The following is a 15,787-nucleotide window of genomic DNA, read 5'->3' as shown; positions in this document are numbered from 1 at the left end:
TCACACAGGCAAGGCTGTTGAGCTTGGAGAAAATAGACGCTTTAACAAATGTGTCAATGTTGTCCTGAAACTCTATGAAAGGGAAAAAACTGCTGAAGTTTAAACACCAGTTGTCCCCCTTCTTTTTTTTAACCTTTTGTACATAGAAATCTTTTGAGCTTCTCTGCTCCTATAAGTTTACATGAGCAAATTAGTATTTTTCTATCTACAAATAAATCCTATTTTAGACATATAAAAAGGCATCATGAAGCCCTCATTTCTGCAGTCACAGAAATGTTGATTAGGTTAAAATTTTGCAAGGGTTTGAGTGAGAAGATTCAAGACTGTTGGAAGAAAGTCTAGAATTCTTGTTATTTATGATCTTGTGAACCTTAGTTGCTCTCCCAGATCTATAGAAGATGTACTCCAAAACTACTTTTATTCCAAGTTATTGAGTGTGTGCACATGTATAAAGTTTAACTTGGTATATTACATCATCATTTGAAGTAACATGCTTATTAGTCTTATTGTTTACTCTTTAAATGTATTGGCATTGGAAAGGATCTTTTAAATATTTGTTTAGAAGAGCTTTAGTGCAAAATGGAAACTTTATGGAATTCTATCTAAATTGTTCAGTGGGAGAAAGACTTACAAACTATGTATAATTAATTTTAGTAGAAAGGTTATTTTTGGCAGAAATCCTCATGCCTAGCCACTGAATGATTTTTAAGATAAAATATTTTTTAAAAAATATTTCATGCATCTCTTCGACTCTGAGGTGAGATTTGAGTAGCTGTTTTTCAGCATAACATCAAATAGGTCGAAAAGAATTGTTACTGAATGGAAAATTTAAAAACTGAGTTAATTTTCCTTTTTGGCATAATCTTTCAGTTCTCAAAACAAATATAAGATTTGTATGGAGAAAGAGGATTTCAAAACTTTATAGCCAAATCTTCAAATTGTTCAAACTAAATTGTTCAGAATATTTGTAGCATTCTTCAGCAACTTCATAGCATCCACTTCACTGTCGGGGGGAACATCTTTTTGTTCATTCTAGCCAGGAGTGAAAAATGGCCCCCAGAGCCATTTTTAATGGCTATTTAATGTTATAAATAAGTGGTAGTTACCTTGAAGTCACATCAAGTATCTCCAGCATGAGTGGGCTCGGAGGATGGTTGCCAAGAATCATTTTGTTACATATAAAGCAATAGACCTCTCCTGTCAAATCTTTTCTCCATGCACACACGTACCCAGCAGGCGTCCTCTGGCTGTTCTCTTGTCCGTCATGGAGTAGTCTTAAGAAGGCTCACCTGACAACTTCCCAGCAAAGGTGTTCGGTCTTGATGCTACACACGTGGGGCTTCCCTGATAGCTCAGTTGGTAAAGAATCCACCTGCAGTGTAGGAGACCCCAGTTCAATTCTTGGGTTGGAAAGATCCACAGGAGAAGGGATAGGCTACCCATTCCAGTATTCTTGGGCTTCCCTTGGGCTCAGCTGGTAAAGAATCTGCCTGCAATGCAGGAGAGCTGGGTTCGATCCCTGGGTTGGGAAGATCCCCTGGAGAAGGGAAAGGTTACGCACTCCAGTGTTCCGGCCTGGAATATTCCATGGACTGTATAGTCCAGTGGGTCAGTTGCACAGAGTCGGACATGACTGAGCGGCTTGCACTGCACAGGTGACAGCCACTTAGAGTCCAGGCCACTCAAGAGCTCTCAGCAGAGATTCCTCACTTTAGTGAGGGTCCATTAATACTCGTAGTATGAGCTGCTTTTTCAAACATTCCCACTGGGATGTTGAAGCCAGAACGTGGGTGACATGGTTCTCCTCCATGAGATTGTATAGTAGCCGACCCTACCATCATCACGTCCATTCTGTAAAACAGGATGAAGTTATCAAATAATGTAGAACAAAATGAGGAAATCACTGTGTGGACTGCCCAGGGGCTGTGCATAGCATGTTAGACTGATTAGACCTCCCTTCTTTTTTCATTTTTAAAGTTGAATTTTTTCTTATTTTTCTCTTTTCCAAAAGAATTTTGAGACCACCTTCAGAAAAAACTTCAAAAATAGAGATATTGCACTGGAGTTTATTCATGATGTGCTGAGCCGTTTTCTCAACCACTTCGTAAAGAATTTGCATGACTAACTTTAGCAGCCACTTTTTAAAAAATTATTGAAGGATAGTTGCTTTCCAGTATTGTATTGGTTTCTGCCATACATCAGCGTGAATCAGCTGTAGGTATACACATGCCCGCTCCCTCTGAAACCTCCCTTCCGCCTCCCACTCCATCCTGTTCCTCGAGATTGTCACAGAGCCCCGAGTTGAGTTCTCTGAGTCATAGGGCAAATCCTCACTGGCTGCGGTTTACATGTGATCGTGTATACGTCTCCACGCTGCTCTCTCCGTTCATCCCACTCTCCTTCCTGCAGATAGGCTCGTCAGCACCATCTTTCTAGAGTCCATGTGTGTGCCTTAATATGAGACATTCTTTTTTCTCTTTCTGACTTACTTCACTGTACGATAGACTCTGGGTTCATCCACCTCGTTAGCACTGACTCAAATGTGCTCCTTCGTGCTCACTTTTAAAATAAAAGTCCATGTGTGTGGCCATCCTGGTGATGCTGCTCAGTGAATGATGGAAATTAAAATATTTGCAGAGAAAGACCGTTTTCCTCTAGACTGTCTTTCCCGAGTGTAATTTCTCTCAGAGGAGCTTTTACCAGGGGCTGGATAGCAGTGTGGAGACACACCTTCTGGCAAGGATGAGAAGCTGCTGGTTGGGGAACCTCATGAATAACGGGGCGAAACAGGGCACCTCAGTGCCATAGGAGGCCGGCCCTGGAGAAGCCTGTGGGCAGTCACAGGAGGCCTGGACTCTGGAGAGGGTCACAATCCCCAGTGGATGCATCTCCCTAGAAGGAATGGGGCTCCACCTGGATTCCACTCCCCTCATTAGTATCACTATCATCATATTTCTTGATTAGATGATGTTACACAGAAAACTTCATATGTCACGTGTTTTCTCTTAAGTACACCTTACAGTTAATACTCAGTATACAGCTGTGTGTTTGATAGATGGGTTGATTACCCTTGCAGCCATGAACGTTTAAAAATAAATGCCAATAGATTTGTTTATATACGTGAATATCATACAGATCACATATGTACATAGAATAGACTCACAGATATATAATGTAATATATGTAGACACTTTTTTGTTGGTTTACATACAATATAATGATAATGCTTAGTGCATTATATTGTGTATAATATATATATATATGCCATATATCCATTCTATTCTATATAATTTGATGACAGTGCCTCACTTATCTGTCATATTTTCTCTCAGCATCATGTCCACCATCTACTGACTTTCTTTTCCCTTCTTCTTCTCCGTCCCTCTCCCTTCCATCCTAACTTCTAAATAATTTTCATATGTATCACAAATGTGCAGAAAGGAATACTGAGAATTACAGCTTGGTCTCTGTAGGTTGGGACATAGTGAGTTCATAATCGTTTTATGTAATATGACCCTCGGCTAATACTCTTGTTAGAGTGTACTGGTCTTAGTAGAAAGGTCGTAATGAATTGGGAGTAGGTGCTTCACTTCATCCAGAAGTTTCGCATGTTCCCTGAGAGGGTCTTGACACGACCAGACTGTTGTTTAATCTCTCTGTCAGGGGCATCTCTTCCTGGCAGAGGGCTGCGCGTGCAGAGCCTTGTGGTGGAGGGTGTGTGTTTGGAGTTCCGTGCCAGCTGGATGCACCGAGGATGTTGACAGCTGTGTGGTGGAGGTGCGCCTCTGAGATACTGAAGTGCTGTTTGCTTTGTTGTAGCAACTGCGAGAGTTGATAGCTGAACACAAGCCTCATATAGATAAGATGAACAAAACTGGGCCGCAGTTGTTGGAGCTGAGCCCGAGCGAAGGCTTTTCCATCCAAGAGAAGTACGTGGCTGCGGACACACTCTACAGTCAAATTAAAGAAGATGTCAGAAAGCGAGCTGTGGCCCTGGATGAAGCCATTTCTCAGTCAACTCAGGTGAGGCTTTGCACTTGAATGCGACGGGCTCTCCCAGAGCAGCGCTTGGGAGGATGGTCTCCAGGTCTCCTAATTCAACTCCAGCTGAAGTTGTTTCATTGCATTGACTCTTGAGTATTGATGTTTTAGTCTCAGACGTGATATTTGCCTGCATCCAGTCCTTACCTTTCTCTGCCTGCTTATATATAAGCAAGGCATAATTTTCAGTGACTTAAGAAATATGCAGTTGTCCAGACATCTAAATAAGTGTCCATCTAGAGTGGAATTCTGTTTGCCATTGGAAGAGCTGAAACAAAGTGTGATTATCATTATTAATAAATCATTCCCAAGACAGCAATAAGATGACTATAAAAAATGATAGGCTGAGGAAGAAGAAAGAAAAGTTGAAAAAAATTTTTTTTGGAAATATTTTTTTCAAGAAGTTTATTTGCAGTTATCTGCACATTTTCCATTTTGAAGGCCTGGTGTTTATTTTTAGATACACTGGCATGAGAGTGGTCCATTTCCTGTAATCCTGACTGACAGTTCGTTTAATGTTGAGGATCGTGTGAAATCTATTAATATAAATGAACAAGTGTTTATAACTTTGCTTCATTGTCTGCGGTACCTTTGCAAGTGGAAATTTAAAATTCTTTCATGGATCTGATTATGGGTGAGACCATGAATTAAATACAAGCTTCCATCACATCTTTTTTTGTTGTTTTTTTAAACATTTTTTAGTTCAGGACACTTGTAACTTAAGAAATCTCTTTCATCTCATCAAACCTGCCCGTGAATTTCACGGTAATAATGTAACTTTTTGAGGATGCCAAAATAATCAGTAAAGTGAATGAAGCTATCAGGGTTGATAGACACCCAGATTATTGAACCCAGTTTTCAAAATTGTCATTTTGATTGTGGTGATACGAAGCAGTCGTCAGATGCTGCCGTCAGGTGGGCTGATTGTGTATTAACAGACACCATTTGTAAATGAGTGTATTTCCAAGCAGCAGTCCTGTGCCCACAGCAGTGTGACTCAAGAGAGGCGTGCACAAGCTGTGATTCTAGGCGTAGCCTCCCTCGCCAGCTGCATATGTTCACAGTGGGGCCGAGGTTTGGTGCCCGGCCGTGACCTTAAGCAGGAGTTGTATCGCTTGAATCCCACCGTGGTGTCTTTCCCCTGTGAGCGGCTGCTGTGCTTGACCTGCAGTTCCACGACAAGATCGACCAGATCCTGGAGAGCCTGGAGCGTGTGGTGGAGCGGCTGCGGCAGCCGCCGTCCATCTCGGCGGAGGTGGAGAAGATCAGGGAGCAGGTCAGCGAGAACAAGAACGTGGCGGTGGACATGGAGAAGCTGCAGCCTTTGTACGAGACCCTCAGACAGCGGGGCGAGGAGATGATCGCGCGGTCCCAGGGCACGGACAAAGACATATCTGCCAAAGGTGAGCCCTTTGGGTGAGGGATCCTCTGAATGTTACTCTTAGGGTGATTCTGGGTGTCCCCTGACAGTCCAGTTGCGTATCAACACACTGGAGTTTAGGAAAAACGTATCACAGGTGGGGCTTGTTTGGGGTGGAAGGGCTGTGCACACCGGTCTCTGGTTATTGTCTTCCTGTGTTTGTGAAATCAGTCCAGTAAATACAGCGTGCATCATGATACAAAAACCATGTGGTGTCCGGGCCCTTTAAATCATGTGATTAAAGCATCATGCTGGTAAGACCAAACCTAGGGATAGTTTGTCCTCGTTACTGACTGCATTAACTACTGTAACGGGTACCTGACCCCACAGCCACAGCAGCGGCCACCAGGATCCTAACCAGCCACCTTAAAGGTCTGGCCTGTGCTTGAAAGGAAGGGCTTGTGCACAGGTCAGTGGAAATTCATGGTAAAGGGCTGCTAGAAGGGAAATGAAAACGCGTGTCCCTACCTTGTTTACATTCCAGGGACTGCAGACATCTCTATTCTTGAATTGGCAAGCATAAAGAATAGACTGAAACTTTTTTGGAAGTAAGGCCAGCCTTGGTGAACTCAGCACTCTTCTGAGCTCAGGTGCCTCTGAGCGTTGTCCTGTGTCCGCAAAACTTGGTTCATAAGGAACAGGACACCCTCATGAACTGCATTTGTCTGGAAAGGCCATTGGGCCCGGGGATACCCACTAGATGGGCCACACCCACATTTGGCCCAGGTTTAGATCCTTGGCAGACAGAATTGTGATTGCTATGTGAGCTAGAACGTGGTGCTTTTGTTGATAAAAAGGTGTGTCTTCTCGATACCGTTCTGCTTGTAGCTGTTCAGGATAAGCTCGACCAGATGGTGTTCATCTGGGAGAACATCCACGTGCTGGTGGAGGAGCGGGAGGCCAAGCTGCTAGATGTGATGGAGCTGGCGGAGAAGTTCTGGTGTGACCACCTGTCCCTGGTGGTCACCACGAAAGACACGCAGGACTTTATCCGCGACCTGGAGGACCCCGGCATCGACCCCTCCGTGGTGAAGCAGCAACAGGAGGCAGCCGAGGTGAGCCGCGTCTCCCTTGAAGTTAAGAGAACAAGGCGTAGCAGCCCAGATGCTGGGTTCCTTTAGTGTAAATATTTGGAATTGTGCTGTTAAGACTGATACTTGACTCTGGAAGTGGAATGCACAGGAGTGCATTAGGGGACAGAGCCCCCCACAGGTTTCCCTTCGAGACTGTGCATTCAGAAAGTGTCTCTCTGTCCCCACTGCTTCTGCCTCACTGCTGGGCCTTGTCATGTCCTTTTTGTCTAAGAAAGAATCCGAGCGGCACCCCGCCTGCAGTCTCTCCCCCTCCAGCCTCTAAGCTTGCTGCCCGTAGTCCTCTAGACCTGCTCTTGCCGTCCTGCTGGTTCGGAGCCCTCGGAGGTATCCATTACCCAGTATCCAGGTTACCTGGAACATGGGATCGGCCCTTTCCACCTCAGTCTAGCCCAGGCCTGTGTTCCAAAGCCACTTTTTTCTCCTCTCCTTTCCCAGCCCCTTCTCCAAAGCAGCTATGCTCTTTCTAGCATCTGCATTTTGCACATTTTGTCTCCTTGCAATGGGATGTCTCTCCTGACACGCTTCTGGTGAATCTCACTCAGACTCCGAGGCTCAGGTGGATCGTCACCCTGCACCCTCTCGTATTCCCAGCTGAGTCGGTGCATCCCCTAGCACTCGCATCGCACGCAGGGCCGCAGAGGGTGACTTGCTATTGGCGGCGCCGCCGTCCTTCCTGGCGGGCTTAGAGCCCTTGTCTCTGTGTCCCAGACGCCTGGTTTGGGGCTTGTTCATCCGTGGTCAATAAGTACATCTTGAGTGAATAGATGTAGTTAACCAAGAAAATGAAAGCAAAGCTAGAATACTGCATATCTTTATTTTTTTAAACAATTACTTGTTTTGTTTTATTTTTTAATTAATTTATTTATTTTTAAAATTAATTTATTTTAATTGGAGGATAACTACTTTATGATATTATGATGGTTTTTTCCATACATCAACATGAATTGGCATTTCTGTCATAGGTTTGCTTTTTTTTTTTTTAGCTTTACATGTCCTAGGGTAAAACCAAAAATCCAGAGTTAGATTATTCTATACCTGCTAACGCAGAAAATGCATTACTTTGTGTGAAGTCTTTAAACTTATATGATACTTATGTCTATTTTAAATGTGTATTGCCAAACTCATTGGTTTAAAAGACAAAACGTATTTCCATGCTTTTCAATATTGTTGATACTCTTTTATTTATTTTTTTTTTTGTTTTCTTTTTTTTTTTTTCATTTATTTTTATTAGTTGGAGGCTAATTACTTTACATCATTACAGTAGTTTTTGTTATACATTGAAATAAATTAGCCATGGATTTACATGTATTCCCCATCCCAGTCCCCCCTCCCACCTCCCTCTCCACCCGATCCCTCTGGGTCTTCCCAGTGCACTAGGCCCGAGCACTTGTCTCATGTATGTTGATACTCTTTTAAAAAACTTATTCTGGTATCTGTTACATGGAATTACTTCCTAAATGTCGTCTTTATAGTAAACACTTGACATTTGTTCCCTCAAAGGACACTTGTTCTTGGTTTTTCTGTTCTCTTGTTGAAAAAATTTAGTGCAGAAACTTAGAAAACAGGTGGAAGAAAATAAAAATGGATCCTCATCCCGTCTCCTAGAGATAACTACCATCAATGTCCGTGTGCATCTTTTTAGTTTCACTGTGGTTTGGCTTAAAACTAAGGCTGCCGTTTTTTATTCTAGGCCATAAGGGAGGAGATCGACGGATTGCAGGAAGAGCTGGACATGGTTATTAACCTCGGTTCTGAACTCATCGCTGCGTGTGGGGAGCCCGACAAGCCCATTGTCAAAAAAAGTATAGACGAGGTACAGCCCCCATGTTTCCTGTCTTATCAGATGGTTTTTAAAAGGATTTTGCTGATTAAAGCGTGTTTGACAGTAGTTGAAAACTTACTACATGACACTGAAAAAGCTCTAATATTTCCATTGTAGCTGAATTCAGCATGGGATTCTCTCAATAAAGCTTGGAAAGATCGGGTGGACAGACTTGAGGAGGCGATGCAGACTGCTGTTCAGTACCAGGATGGACTGCAGGTGAGGCTTGCAGCATCTGCCGGAGGGGAGGGGTCAGATGAAGCGATGCTCACAAATTCACGCATTGTATTGCCCTGTAGCTGCAGGTGTGATACAGTCACGTCACCTGTTTCCATTCATGCTGTGTCTTTTCAAAGAGATTTCTGACACTGGAGATACGTACAGATTTATAGACACCCCTTTACACACATTCAGTGAAATTTATTTTGAAAAAAAAAAATATTTTAACTTTTTAAGGTGAAAGTCACAGTATTTTTCATAAATGTCTCAACACCAGACAGTGAAGTGGAGCTGAGTCTGAGTTCTGTCCTGGAGTTGAGTGGAGTAAGATGAAAGGGGTAAACACTATCTAAAAATATCACCAAGTGTATGTAGCTCAAGTCAGACATAAAGAAATTTGATTTGAAGCCAGTTTTCCTGGTGAACTAAAATAGATTTCTATTTTATTAGGTCATAATCAGTCATGTAAAAAGTGTTTTCTTCTTTTCTGTGTATATAATCCCTTTTAATGGTTGTTTCTCACATCCCTCACAGGTTCTCCTTCAGTTCACTCACCAGTTTTTTAGTTTATTCTTTAATATTAAAAATTCTTCTGTCAGTTGAGGCCAACTCAGGGATATTTCTCTCCTGCTTTCCTTAATGTTGTTCCATTTCCTGACAGGCTGGCGGGAGTTGAAGCCTTCATTCAACCATATGGAAAAGGCCTCTCTAAGTATTTCCATAACACCAAGAGAATATTATTTGTAAAGCTTAGATGAGGACATCTTTTCCCTTTGACCAGGCCACTTCATTTCTAAATTTGTAAAAATAAATATCACAAGCCCGGCTTTATGCCAGCTGAGAAGTGTTTTGAACCTTGTAAATATATAAAAAAAATTCACTACAAGTGACACCTTATTATAATTCTCCTGCTTTTTATTTTCTTTTTAAATCAGTGTGATCATTTACTGGTTGGATATCAGCAGCCAGTAACCTGTCAGGCTCCAGCTCTGTCTGCAAGGCCAGTGGGTGATTCTCACGTCTGTTCGGCGGGTCCCTGGGACTGTGTCCTCTCTCTGGGCTGGCGATGGCGCTGCCATCAGTAGGCCCGGGGGGGTCAGGTCCCAGCTGGACACTGAGGCTTCCTCTCATCACTACTGCTAGAAAAGCAAGGCCCTTCAGAGGTGCTGCTGGTCCTAGGTCAGTAGCATCACCTCAGGGATGAAGGGCAGTGATGGACTGAGTTGTAGCTCAGTGTCCAAAGCTGAAGACACTCATTCCAGAGGTTTCAAGGCTTGATTGTCAAGGAAAACACATTTTATTTCCCAGGCTATTGCTTAAGTTCTCAGGGCTTATTCCACTTTATTCCTCCTGATTGTATGGCCTGGCAACTTCATTAAGTGGCAAAATAATTTTGTGTATTCAGTACCTAAAGAAAAAGTAAGTAGAACCTTTCTAGAATGTTTATATTGCATAAAAAGAATAAAAAAAATAGAGTTTGCAGTTTTTTTGCAGTAAGAATACTGGTCTTTATATGTATAGGATTTTAATGCTAATCTAAATAATACATAAGAGTTTACTTGAGACAAATTATTTCAAGTGCCTAGCAGTCAACTTCTTGGTTATTTGAATCAACAGATGGATTTGAGTCTTTTTCTTTCACTATATTTATGCAATCTGCCTTTTAGGCAGACATAAAAGAAGACAGAGAATTTTATTCTATGTGGTAAGTTTATAAAACTTTTTTTCAAATAGACTTTTCTTGAAAGTTCTGAATATTCTAAGATTCTATTCGAGATAGAATTCCTTCTTCAAATTTGAATATAAAATTGGAGATTTCATCTATTTCATATCTGGAATGACTGTTCCAGTATATTGACACTTACTTTTTTATAAAACAGGTTCCTTGCTTAATATCTTTATAGATTTATGATTATACTTTTCTCTCACACTTGAGGTGGTTATAGTAGTTTCAAATATATACTGTTATAATAATGTGACCTTGTGTATTTTTCAGGCATTATTTGACTGGGTAGATATTGCAGGTGGCAAATTGGCTTCCATGTCTCCAATTGGAACAGATCTTGAAACCGTCAAGCAGCAGATTGATGAGCTAAAGGTATGGGTAAGGGCTGAGAAATCCACCAGGCACGTTGCATTCTTAAGTTCTTATTCATGGGATGCTTTGTGCAGATTTTTCTATGTTACATAATTGAAGTGCTTCATTTTGATTATGTAACTGGTTTAATATAGTGCCTGCACATAATAAGGGGCATATAAGTGCTCACTCAATAAAGGATACGAAATACTAGTAGTATTTCTTACCAAATCAATACTGGTTTAGTATAGAAAAATTGGAAAATGCAGCTAAGCAAACTAAAATGTTATGTCCCGAGGGGCAAGCACTCTTACATTTGATTTATAGCCTTATAGATGTCCTCATGTTGAGAGTAGGATGAGGTATGCATGTGTGTGTGTGTATGTTTTACATATTACCTATGTATACTATACTGTTGGGCCTCCCTGGTGGCTGAGACTATAAAGAATCCGCCTGCAATGCTGGAGACCTGGGTTTGATCCCTGGGTCGGGACGATCCACTGGAGAAAGGAATGGCTACCCACTCCAGTATTCTTGACTGGAAATTCCCATGGACAGAAGAACCTGGCAGACTACAGTCCATGGGGTCAGAAGGAGTCACACACGACTGAGCAGCTAACATTTCACACACACTGTACTGTGAAGACTTTAGAGCTGAATTATTCTGTAGCATGCTTTTGTCACTGACACATACACAGGCTTTCCCGATGGCCCAGCGGGGTAAAGAGCCTGTGCAGGAGACACAGGTTCGATCCCTGGGCCAGGAAAATCCACTGGAGAAGGAAATGGCAACCAGCCATTGCCAATGGCAACCAATATTCTTGCCTGGAGAATCATGGACAGGGCCTGGCGGGCGGGCTACAGTCTGTGGGGTAACAAAGAGTTTGACACAACTGAGTGAGCGTGCGTGCGTACGCATACGCACTCACACACACACACACACACACAGCAACACTTCTGTTTTCTTCCATGTTCAGAATAATTCAGTTAGTCTAATAGGCTGAAGGACGATCCTGTGGGTGGGTGGGATCACAGTGTTTCCCCAAATGTTTGTTCTGTAGATGTTTGTTGTTTCCCATCTGCTTTCCTCTGTAATTTTTCCTTTGTGTCTCTTGATCTCCAGCTGTGAAAATGGCTGGGCCATTTCCTCCGAATTCCTCTGCTGATGCTCCTTTATCAAAGTGGGGGCAGTATTTCCTCCTGAGGTTTAAGTCTCCCTCTACAGAGGCATCTGTACCCCTTTCCATCAATGCTACTACATTTTTGCATAAAGTTACTATCTGGCTTTAGAAGTGTAGCATTTTCCTCTCTTGAGTGTGATGTAGAATATTTCCGGTAGGAAAAAAAAAAAACTGTTTCTTTTTGAGAATTTTACTCTTGCCATCATTATTAGATTGTGATTTTTTTTCCACTCTGTCTGCTCCTGTAGTAAACACATGATATCGTTTATATACAATTACAGATGTGGAGGGTTTGTGCATTTTACATGTATCTCAGTGGTTTGCATATAGCAGACTAGGCAGGGTGGTTGCCTTGAAATCAGGTATCTGATATTGATCCCCTCTTAATCCACTTACCAGCCAAATGGTGTTATCTAACTGCTCTCACTTCTGTGTCCACAGCTTAGTTGAGGATAAAGTGATTTTCTTTATAAGTTTATTGAGAACACCTTGAGTCTAGCAAATGTTCACTATGCTTTTGTTTTTAATTATTATTTTAATTTGCTTGAAAAAAATGAAGCGACTCTTAGCTCACTAATCATTTACTATTTAATTATTTACTATTAGAGATTAAAATCAATACTTTATGAAAGGATGGTTTCCTATTACAAGTAACCCCTGCCTAACTTGTATTAGTTGGCAAAGCTAGGATGATTACATACATGTCATTAAGCACCAAGAGAGAGGCATGTTATTCTGAGTCAGCACTGGTTGAGCCATAGGATAAATAAATATTAATAAACACAGCATGGCAGGGAATTCCCTGGCAGTCCAGAGCTTAGGACTCAGCACTCTCTCGGCCAGGGCCTGGGGTTGATCCCTGGTGGGGAAACTTAAGATCCCACAAGCTACATAGCCCAGCCAAAAAGAAAAAGAAACAAAATAAAACAGCATAGCTACAGAAAACATACAATGTTCAGTGAATGCAAGACATGTGTATACTTTGAGCAGGAAATTAAGTTTGTTAGAGAATTTTTTCCTGGATTTCATATATGTCAATATATATTTTGTTTTATTCTTTCCTATAGCCTCAAAACATTTATTAAATATGTATAATCAGACACTGGAAGAAGTTCATCATCGAAATTTGTTCGCTCTTTATTGTGGAGACAGAAGTGAAATAGCAAAACTAGAAAAACATCGTTCCATCAGAAAATGTTGAATAATAAAAAAAAGTTTTCTTTTTTAAGTTAATTTTTATTTTATATTGGAATACAGTTGATTTACAATGTTGTATTAGTTTCAGGTGTGAGAAGATTCCTTTTATCTATGCCTTTTTTTAAAATCAGTAAACCCTGTATTAGATTTTTATTCCTCTTCAGCCCACCCCAATATGAAGTATGAATTAGAATAACGATCTAACCCATGGAGGTTTTGTTTAAAGTTAGTGATGTGTGATGAATTTTCCTCATATGTCTCTTTTTTAAAAAACAGCAATTTAAGTCAGAGGCCTATCAGCAGCAGATAGAAATGGAGAGGCTGAACCATCAGGCGGAGCTTCTGCTGAAGAAAGTGACAGAAGACAGTGACAAGCACTCCGTCCAGGACCCGCTGATGGAGCTGAAGCTGATATGGGATAGTCTGGAGGAGAGAATCATCAACAGGCAGGTCAGTGCCGATTCCAGGCTCACATGGTAACGTAGGATACGGTGTTCCTGGACATAAACTTTGAAAACCCCTACATTCACTTGTTTCCTTAGAACTTTCCATGCTTCTCATGCCATTAAAAAACTTCTTTTTCAAACCTAAAATAGAGGAGGATGTGTGTGATTGGCTTCATTGCTCTGCCAGTAAGCCTGTGCAGCACGAAGCAATCACTTGTTCACTCGTGTTTGGTAGACGTGGGCCGTCTGTCCTGCTGGACGTGTGGGCTGATCCTCTTCCGCCCCTCTGTCTGCAGCACAAGCTGGAGGGCGCCCTTCTCGCCCTGGGGCAGTTCCAGCACGCGCTGGACGAGCTGCTGGCCTGGCTGACACACACCGAGGGCTTGCTCAGCGAGCAGAAGCCTGTTGGAGCAGACCCCAAGGCCATCGAGATCGAGCTCGCCAAGCATCACGTAAGTGGCTGTTACTGCACTGTCTGTCTCTTCTCTCTGCGTTTCTAGGGTCACCAGATGTTTCTGGTCTGTTTCCTTTTTAGGCGTTTTATGGTTTTGACCTAAGTTTCTATTTGACATCTGCAATATAAGCACATTCCTTACAAGATGATACTGAAAATGTTTTTCTCATTGGTCAAGGTAGTTATTCTCTAAAACAGCAAGAATGGGGAATTTCTGGCTGAATTTTAGGAGGGCTGCGTGACCAACACTGCAGGGTTTAAATTTCTGATTATACCTGTCCTTGGATGACATAGTTTCACAAGTAGTTGACAACAGCCTGACAAGTCACAGTTTCCTTGCAGGCTACTGCGTGTGTTCCCTCCGGTCACCCTTCCCTTCTCGCATCTCCATTGCTGCTCTTAGGCTTGTTGCCTATTTCTGTCTGTCTGTATCTCCCTAATCATGTTGGGGTTTATCCTGGCGTTTCTTTCTCTTACTTTTCACTGGCTTTTTGTGTCTCTTAGTCTTTCTTTCCGAGTTAGCCTTTTAAAAGTGTTTGTTATGTTGAGAAGAGTTTTTATATGTCCTGTGCTTGATTGAAAGCTTAAAAATGGAAAATGTTTACCTTGAGATATATGCAAAAGAGTGTCATGTTTTTATCATCTTTGTGACACTGGTTGATAATTCTCAGTAGAAAATTCTGTCCATCTTAGCTTGACGTCATGAGGTTTAATGAATAAAAGTTATGTCCTGTAGAGTTGATCCAGATATTCCGCAGGCTCTCATAGAACTTTTAACATTCACATTATGTGGTATCTTATTCTGATCTTATAAGTTTTCCTTGATTATCATATTGAAACATCTGATTATTTTACATATTAACACCACTTTAAAATAATAGGTTTCTAGCACTTTAAGGTCATGATATACAGTTTTTTATTATTCTTGCTTAATTCCTCTTCCTTCATGTGTCTCCCCACAGTAATTGTTCCCAGTTTAAATTTTTCTTCTGTCTTTACCCCATTCTGTCTGTGTTTACAATCATCACCCAGGTATGATTAAGCAGTTAGAACTAACTTTGCATTACCAATATTTGTCCTCATTTAATCTCTATACTATACCTTTGCAATCAGAGTGACTCTGCATGTAAACAGAATGTTTCTTCTCATAGTGTGAGTTTATAGCATTTACATTGTCACAAACTTAGCCGTTGTAGTAAAACTCACATGCATCAATGACAGGAACGTTGTAGAAGATGGTAGAGGTGGGAACATGAGGCACCCTGGTCCAGTTATTTTGCAGGGATGAGTTAGGAACCCTTAGTTTTCTTTAGTTAAGGATGTTTTCTCCTTGCATTTTTAAAAATTTTCTTAATTTTATTGATGTGTCTTTGATTTACAATGTGGTATATAATTTCTGCCGTATAGCAAAGTGACTCAATTATAAATATATACATTTATTCCTTTCATATCTTTTCCATTAGTTTATCACAGAATATTGAATATAGTTCCCTGTGCTATACAGTAGCACCTTGTTGTTTATCCATCCTCCATACACTAGTTTGCATCTGCTAATCCCAGACTCCCAATCCTTCCTTCTCCCTTCTTCTTCCATTTCTAAAGGTCACAGTCCAAGGATTCAGAATTGCCAGCACAGTTTTTGGAGAAAGGAAGAGAATATTCTCATCTCTGTCTTATGCTCTGGTTCCTAGGCTGTGGCTTATATAGTGGGACTCTGAACATTTATAAGAATGACTTATATAATTATTGTTTGCTTTTATTGTGAAAATATTGAGCTCTTACCTTTTGAAAGTGGTTCCTACTGTTAACATGTCAACATACCTGCTTCTTATTAAC

The 15,787-nt window shown here is 41.4% G+C and overlaps 1 protein-coding gene across 18 annotated transcripts in view; it reads left to right on the top strand.

Annotated features, from left to right (window-relative positions):
* DST (dystonin) overlaps nucleotides 1-15,787 on the top strand; it is a 513,682-nt gene that overhangs the window by 457,429 nt on the left and 40,466 nt on the right. For all 18 annotated transcript variants that reach the window (XM_070456721.1, XM_070456720.1, XM_070456704.1 and 15 more), the window contains 8 exons: nucleotides 3,820-4,023; nucleotides 5,213-5,444; nucleotides 6,290-6,516; nucleotides 8,246-8,368; nucleotides 8,495-8,596; nucleotides 10,593-10,694; nucleotides 13,328-13,501; nucleotides 13,794-13,949. In XM_070456721.1, coding sequence (XP_070312822.1) covers nucleotides 3,820-4,023; nucleotides 5,213-5,444; nucleotides 6,290-6,516; nucleotides 8,246-8,368; nucleotides 8,495-8,596; nucleotides 10,593-10,694; nucleotides 13,328-13,501; nucleotides 13,794-13,949 — 1,320 coding nt within the window. The remainder of the gene's footprint in view (nucleotides 1-3,819; nucleotides 4,024-5,212; nucleotides 5,445-6,289; nucleotides 6,517-8,245; nucleotides 8,369-8,494; nucleotides 8,597-10,592; nucleotides 10,695-13,327; nucleotides 13,502-13,793; nucleotides 13,950-15,787) is intronic.

This window comes from Odocoileus virginianus, chromosome 27 (genome assembly GCF_023699985.2).
Source record: "Odocoileus virginianus isolate 20LAN1187 ecotype Illinois chromosome 27, Ovbor_1.2, whole genome shotgun sequence".
NCBI lineage: Eukaryota > Metazoa > Chordata > Mammalia > Artiodactyla > Cervidae > Odocoileus > Odocoileus virginianus.
Note: the sequence above shows the minus strand (reverse complement) of the source record. Positions and strands in the feature narration are given on the sequence as shown.